General features: G+C 44.5%; 1 protein-coding gene across 5 annotated transcripts in view; it reads left to right on the plus strand.

Annotated features, from left to right (window-relative positions):
• MTR (5-methyltetrahydrofolate-homocysteine methyltransferase) overlaps positions 1–8,138 on the plus strand; it is a 104,727-nt gene that overhangs the window by 64,567 nt on the left and 32,022 nt on the right. For all 5 annotated transcript variants that reach the window (XM_025213640.1, XM_025213647.1, XM_025213646.1 and 2 more), the window contains 3 exons: positions 4,114–4,293; positions 7,123–7,239; positions 7,320–7,460. In XM_025213640.1, coding sequence (XP_025069425.1) covers positions 4,114–4,293; positions 7,123–7,239; positions 7,320–7,460 — 438 coding nt within the window. The remainder of the gene's footprint in view (positions 1–4,113; positions 4,294–7,122; positions 7,240–7,319; positions 7,461–8,138) is intronic.

Here is an 8,138-nt window from a genome sequence, read left to right on the forward strand (position 1 = left end):
TGAGCATCATCCCCGATGCCGGCCCATCACAGATGTGCTCCTTGTTGATCTTCTCAAAGAGTTTCCCCAGGATTGAGGTAAGACTGATGGGCCTATAGTTGCCCAGGTCCTCCCTCCTCCCTTTCTTAAAGATGGGGACCACATTGGCTATCTTTCAATCATCTGGCACCTGGCCTGAGCACCATGAGTGCTCGTAAAGCCGTGCCAAGGGCCCAGCAATAACCTCTGCTAGCTCCCTCAACACCCTGGGGTGGAGAGCATCTGGACCTGCTGACTTGAACACGTCCAGCCCCTCCAGAAGCACTCTAACCCGGTCCTCCTCAACCTTAGGTCTTAAGGCATTTCCCTCAAGTCTGTCTTTAAACACGGTGGGGGAGTCCCGGTCCCTGCACAAGAAAATGGAGGTGAAGAATTTGTTAAAGAGGTCTGCCTTCTCCTCTGGTGCAACCACCAGATTGCCCAGTGCATCTTGCAGGGGCCCCACATTTTCCAGTGCCTTCTTCATCCTCCCTATATATTTGAAAAAGGACTTTTTATTATCTTTGATCTTGGACGCTAGTCCTAGCTCTATTTCCACCTTAGCTTTCCTAAGAGCCCCCCTACAGGCTTGAGCAGTGGAGGTATACTCTTCTTTGTAGATACCTCCCCTTTCTATCGGGTGTACTCCGCGGTTTTTTCGGAGGCTTTCGGGCACTCTTGCCCCCCTTGCTTCTTGTTGGAATTGTCACCCCTTGGGCCCTGAGTATCGTCTCCTTAAGGAACGACTACTCATCTTGGGCACTGAGTTCCCCTGCCCTCGAGAGCCCCAGCACCTCTCCCACCAATCTCCTCAACTCGTTGAAGTTGGCCCTCTTGAAGTTTAGGGCTACTGCCTTGCTGCAGGCCCTTGACACCCTGCGCTTGATGATGAATTCCTGCAAGCGATGATTGCTGTCACCCAGGTGGTCAAGGACCTGGAGCCCCCTTACCAGATCATTGCCTGTGGCCAGGACCAGGTCCAACAGGGCATTTGCTTGTACGTTGGAAATTGGGTCCATGCCAGAATCCCAGTGTCTCTCTGTCTCTCTCTAACTTAATTGTTCAAATCGACTGAATTAAAACCTTCAGATTTGATCTCTTCTCAGACTTTTCCTTTGAGTGCTTGTCCATACGCACATTCTCCCTTTATTTTTTTTCACTCTAGCAGCACCCGTACAGGATGCATGTGCCCTGCCTCTCCTCATCCTCTGTCCCCAGGACACAAAGGGTGATGTGTGCTTTTGACCCCTCAGTTCCCTTTGTCTGCCTTGTCCCCAGACAGTGCTTTACCAGTCCGATCCAGACTGGTTCTTGCCCAGCAGCTGCTCTCAGAATCTGCTGATGCTTTACTTCTAGCCTATACTCAGTGGTGGCAGATGACAGAACAAGGAGCAGTGGTCTCAAGTTGCAGCAAGGGAAGTTTAGGTTAGATATTAAGAAGAATTTTCTCACTAGGAGGGTAGGAAAACACTGGAACAGGTTACCCAGAGAGGTGGTGGAAGCTCCATCCTGGGAGATTTTCAAAACCCAGCTAGACAAAACTTGGGCTGGGAAGATCTAGCTGGGGCTGGTCCTGCTTTGAGCAGGGGGTTGGACTGCATGACCTCCTGAGGTCCCTTCCAGCTTTCTATGATTCTGTGATTCCCCTTAATTTTTGGATCAACTTCAGTTAGTTACGTGATTTCTCTTTTTTTTTTTTTCCCCCTAGTTTGCATCATCCTTTAGTAAGACATAAGGTTCCCATGGTCTACACCATACAGCTTCTCTAGATAAGTGAGGGTCTGTGTCCCCATTTTTTCACTTTTACTGGGTCTCATTCTTCTTGTGGCCACTTGTGGGTTTTGATGAAGCTCAGAAACATCCTGGCACCAAAGTCCTAGCACTGATGTCTGGTTTTAGAGAGTCCATTTTACCTCATCACTAACTGGGAAGCACAAGAATAAGTGCATGAAGCACTACTGTGACCTCTCCTTTGCCATTTATTCATCATGGATCAGATGCTTCAGTACCTGCAGTGGCTACTTCACTCCCTCAGCAGCCATCAGCTTTCCCATGCCATCCAGTAGTGCTGATATCTCCAGAGGTGTTGCTTTGTTTCATTATACGGAACATTTTTTGACTGTCCAGCCAGACCTGGAGGCCTGGACTTGCTTTCTCTAGTCTTGCTGACACCAGTATCAGATCCGTCAGGTCTGCAAGGGGGAACCAGTCCAGTCCCCTTTTCCAGGCTCGTTCAAGCCACCAATTGATGTGTTTTCATCAGACTCTTCCTGTGATGCTCAGGATTCTAGCCATGCTTATCCTCTCACTTTCTTTCATAACAGTGGCAACACTTTTGGAGAGAAGCTGCTGTCTCGTGTTTCCTGGTTTCCAATTCATTGGTCTTGGAGGCTTTTCCCTAAATTTTGATGTGACCATTTTGTCCGTAGGTTATTGTTTATAGGGACATTCCAGAGATATGGCTCAGTAGCTGGAATAGCATTTCAATGCTGTAACATTATAGCTTCCCCAACCCTGGAATAATTATCTAGAAACAGTGTCCAGGATGGGAGGGGCTTTCAGTCTCTAACCTGCTACTTCCTTCACCCCTTAAAGAGGCTGAAGGTCAAGAAGGGCCACAGCTGGAGACCGGCAGGGTTGGAGAACCCATGGATGTCAACTAGCTTAGGAGAAGGGCCATGCTTGCCAGGAGTTTGGTCTTACATTAAGCACCAAGAAGACAAATGCTGTGGGCCATAAAGTTCATAATAGGTGAAAACGTATTGGCTGTTGCAAGTAAATTTATGTACCTTGGCTCTGTTGTTACTAACAACCTGTCACTTGAGGCTAAACTGAATACCCCTACTGGCAAAGCAATCAGGTATCCTGACCACATTGAGTAAAAAAGTATGGATCAACAACAAGCTGATAGACAGGGTCAAAGTAGACCATGCTTGCATCATCAACGTTCTTTTGTATGGTAGCGAATCCTGGACTATGAATTCTATCCAGAAAAGCACCTCAGAAGTTTCTACTTAGGTTGACTTTTTCACATTCTCGGAATTTGCTGGCAGGACAAAGTTGCCGACGCTGAGGTCTTGGAACATGCCAACATCCTGAGCATCCCTTCTCTTCCCCGTCAGCATCAGCTTCAATGGCTTTGTCATATGCAGAGAAAGGATGGTGGCTTTATACCTAAGGATCTTTTGTATGGAGAACTTCTTATAGGAAGAAGACCATGCAGGTGTCCATATCTCTGTTTCAAAGATGCTTGCAAGAGAGAGAGATGAAGGCAATGAACATTGAGTCAAGCAACCAGGAGGAGATTGCCAAGGATCAAGGCACTTGTAAACAGTTTGTTAAGCATAGAATAAAGGCTTTTGCAGAAAGAAGAGCCAAGCCTGCAGGGGAAAGAAGAAACCTCAAGAAGAACCCCACACCAGGTCCAGGACTGTTAGATACAAACGTCACACATGATAAGTGCAGAAGGAACTACCATTCAAGGATTGGACTGCAGCCACACTCACAGATATTCAATATGCTGATACCATGGTGCAGTTCTGTTATCTCATGAGACAGATGCCTATACCATTATGGAGTCTTCCAGAGCAGAAGTTGTGTTTTGGTAAAGGAGTCCTGCAATAATTTTGTTTCGGACTCCAGACTTCAGGTGAATTCACCTATGAGAGAATGTGTATCTAGCGCTAGATGGTGAAAGAAGTTACTAGTCAGTAACTGGAGTTCTTTGAGCTCTTGTTGTCTATGGGCATATTGCACATCTTGTTCTCCTGTTCATCTTTCTCCGAGTCTCTGGATTTTGTGGTTGAGAGGAAATAAAGGGGTAGGAACCAGTCGTTAACACATGATGGAGTATTGTTAGGAGTGCTTGAGGTACATGTGTCAGGTATCCAGGTTGGAGCTGTATTGTACACATGGGGAACACATCTCAAAACTGTTTAGTTGTTTAATTTCTCTTTGAACTCAAAAATCTGGTTCCTTCTCATACCCTGTCACAAATTCATACTTTGACCTGACCTGCAAGCTTCGCTCTCTAGGGCTTTGTTTTCATCCCAGCTCTGGTGCTAATAGAATTTTTTTATTCTTCTCTCTTTCCAGGCCACAGAAACAGAAACCAAAGTTGCAGTGTGCACCAGGGCTTACCATCTCCTTGTGGAAAAAGTGGGCTTCAATCCAAATGATATAATATTTGACCCAAATATTCTGACTATAGGTACTGGAATGGAAGAACATAACCTGTATGCAGTTAACTTTATGAAGGCAACAAAAACCATAAAAGTAAGTTTTTTTTTGTAATTTTCATTTTATTTATCAGAACTCCTTTAAAAATCCCCAGTGCTCCAAAAGAATTGACGGCCTAAATTAATTCACAAAGATAGCTATTTTTGTGAACTGTATAAGCTTCTCAACATTGCTGTGTTTCCAGTAGAACAAAATTATACAGTGCTCTAAATATAATCTAATCCATTAACTGTACTGTAAATATACTTACATTAATTAAATCGGGCAACAAGCACATTCAGTAGTTGTGGCCAAAAGACCTCTCTCAGGACATGTGAATGCTGCCTCATTTAATTAATGTAAGTTCAGTTATTGTGAATGGACTACATCCCTTTGAAGTCCGTTATAACTTATCTTTATATTTAGTTAAAGTGCATTGGCCGGGAAGTACAGTAATGAAGGGCATTGCTTGAATACAGCCACGTGACCCATTCTGCGTTTTATATTTAAAGGGGTAACATGATGGGTCCACTTATTGCCAGTCCAAACAAATGGAGGGAGTGGGTACACAGAAAGCTATCCAATCTCCACCATGTAGCTGAGGGACCAGCAGATTTGCGGAATGTAGACTGGCTTAGTGTTCTTTTATGAGAAATCTCCAACCCTGTGCGTATAGAAACAGTCCAAACAAAATGAAGCTGCCTATGGTAGTAGTGAGCATGGAGGAACCATTCCAAGCCTTGTTATAGGGACGTGGACTGGGGCTGTTTCTTATCCTAGTTGGGGGTCTGTTAGAGAGGAATGGACCAATAAGCTGCTCTCTGAAAGGGAGGCAAATCAAATGAAATAGGTGATAGGACATCAGACCTGGGCAGCTGAGGTGCTGGAGAGGCAGTGCATCACATTGATTCGTGTGGGAGCAGTAAAAGGATGTTAGAACATTTTGTAGTTTTGAAAAATTTGGTAGCCAATAAGAATATCTGACAGAAGAGAGATTTTTGTGGAATTGCCTCCTCCTTAATACCCAAACTGCAGTTTATGTCCAGAAAAGCAGTTTATCTGAATGACTCCATCCCAAGCAGTAATCTCACCGGCAAGCATTCAGTGAAAAGATTTGGAGTGCTGAGAACTGCATGGGAATAACTGAGGTGGAATCAGGGGAAGATCTTCCATTGTATTCATTACAAGCAGGTCTTTGTTGCTACAGGGGACAATGGAGAAGAGCAGTGCATGGGACTTCTAGCACCTCACAGGGCGCATGTACACAAGACACTACTGCACAGTAGCTCACTGTTACTGTGCAATAGCATGGCCTGGCACTAACCATGCAGCAATGATACCTCATAGTAGTAATGAGCTACTGCGCAGTAGTAACAAGCTACTGTGCAGCAGCATTGGGGGAAAAAAACATGCGGCGATGGTGCTGCGCAGTAACTGGTGTACCTGGTGCTGCGCAGTCATTTAGTACTTGCTTATGCAAGTGCTAAATGATGGTGCAGTAACAAATGCACAGTCCGCCACTCACGTAGATGTGGCCACTGTATTCAGTCTACCAGTTGTGGTTCTGTCTTCCCCCTGTCTTCCTTTGTGAGTCATGAAGGGTATCCACTAAAATTTCTCTCCCATAGGTGAAGGCAGCAGAATCCTCATTCAGAGTCTGCTGCTTTTCTGCTTCCCATTATCAAGCCTTCAGCTTTGCAGATGCTTTTAGCCCAATAATAATCTCTTCCCTCCAGCTCAAAAATAGGATTTAGTTAGTACGTCCATGACCATGATGATTTAAGACTCTTTGTAGCCAAAAAAAAAAAGCGGGGGGCAAATGTTGAATTGGAACTTTGCCAAAACATAGGATTGGCAGGCACTTCCTGAGTCTGAGACTAGCTCCCTGCTGTTGCAGGCCACTGTCTCATCTCTGTGGTAAACAGCTCAAACTCCATCTTCAGGTGTTAACATGTTGGATCCTTCTTTACTGCATTTTAGCCAATTTATTTTTTCTCTCTCTCTTTTTTTATAAAGCAGAAGCTGTTAAACTTTTTTCAGAGTGTGAGCCCCATCTCAGAAGGCCAACCGTCTACTGCAGCAGCTCTGTTCCCATTTGCTTTAAAGTCTCCTTTTTCCAGTCACTCATTCACCGTAGCACCTGTCTTTTTGGAGACTTCTTGGGAAGCTTTGCCTGTGTGTGCCTAGGCTGACTCTGAGGCCCCCTCTACTCATTGCATGTATTATGTATGCAGTTGCCTGGTTAATTGCACAATTAATTTAGACTGGCTGCACATGCATATTAAGTTTGGCATCTTAAAAAAGGTCAACCAGCTATAAAGTTATTGCTGGAAAATATGTAATAACTTTTATAACTGGTTTCTATCCAGCTTTAATTTGCACATGTAACCTGTGCTCCTGTCAGCTGATCAGAGCTCCCAGATGTGGGGGGCCCATGTATACCCCTGAGCCTGGTAGCTCCCAGCTGAGGGGGTTACCAGATGCGGGAACTTGCTTCTTTCTGGTGCAGGGTGAAGCCAGGATTGGGTTCTTCTTGCACCAGCACTCAGATGCAATGGGATCTAATTCAGGATCCCACAATTACATCTCCTGCCATGCACGTGTGGCATGGAAGGAGGTGCGATTGTGTAGATTGCTCAGCTGTTAGATCCCGTCATGCCTTTACCTGCCTGTGTAGAAGGAGCCTTAGTTTCATATCTGTGTGGAAGAGTCTGGTTAACTGTGAAAGTGACTTGAACCAATGAGAGAAACTGAATTATTGTTGTCCCATGAATTCCTGGCACTCCACAACCCAAGTGCACAGTGCTTGGTGTATAATTTGTGCCCTCTCTTTGAAAACTATTTTGGTAAATTTTGAGCTTGCTGAAGTTTTCATTCTGTTGCTAGGAAACGTTGCCAGGAGCCAGAGTTAGTGGAGGCCTTTCCAATCTGTCCTTCTCCTTTCGGGGGATGGATGCCATTCGAGAAGCAATGCATGGAGTTTTCCTTTATCATGCAATTAAGGTATGTGCTTTCTGTTGGTCTTACTTGTGCTCTGCAGTCTTGTGGTCTTTTATTCATAAAAATCTGGGGGTTTCTTTCAGTATGGCATGGACATGGGAATAGTGAATGCAGGGAATCTTCCAGTATATGACGATATACCTAAGGATCTTCTAACTTTGTGTGACAACCTTATATGGAATAAAGACCCAGATGGCACAGAGAAGCTATTGCGTTATGCCCAGGTAACTTTCACTTTTCTGTCTTTTGTATACCAGTTAGATTGTGACATTTAAGCACTGACCACCAGATAAATTGAAACACACAAACTACGTAAAGCTTTCAAGGGTGATAAGAAAAAACACCGTTGTTGTTGCAAGCCGTCCAGTTACCAAAGGAAACCAAAAGAAGCGAGCCAGGCACCCCAATGGATTGCACCATATTACATCATATCCTGAAGGTCCACAAAACTATCCTTCCAGCTGCTAAGGAGAGTTTGTTGCAAAGGCACCTTCTAAAGGAATATTGCTGCAAAATTATACTGTAGTTTGGGGGAAGGAGGGTAGAAGCTACCTGCTAGATGAAGAGGGCAGGTTTTGTTGTGCCAACAACAGAAAGTTTTTTTTTGGGGGGGGGAAGATAACATCTTATATCTGCTGAAAGGAGCGCCTTTGGTTAAAGCACTAAAATTAAATTCAGTCCTGGATTCAGTTCTCAGTTGTACCATAGTCATCCTGTTTGTTCAGGTTCTTGGTTTAGGCTAACTGTGTGTATGTAAAAATACTCCCTAAACTATTTTTTTGAAAGGGTGTTTTGGAAAGACATACTTTAATATTTGTGAGATGTTCTGATGATGGGTGGCGATTGTAAAGGAACCTAAATAGAAGATGGACTGTGTGGGCATAGAAACAAATGGCAAAATT

This window comes from Alligator sinensis, unplaced genomic scaffold, assembly GCF_000455745.1.
Source record: "Alligator sinensis unplaced genomic scaffold, ASM45574v1 scaffold93_2, whole genome shotgun sequence".
NCBI classification, from domain to species: Eukaryota; Metazoa; Chordata; order Crocodylia; family Alligatoridae; genus Alligator; species Alligator sinensis.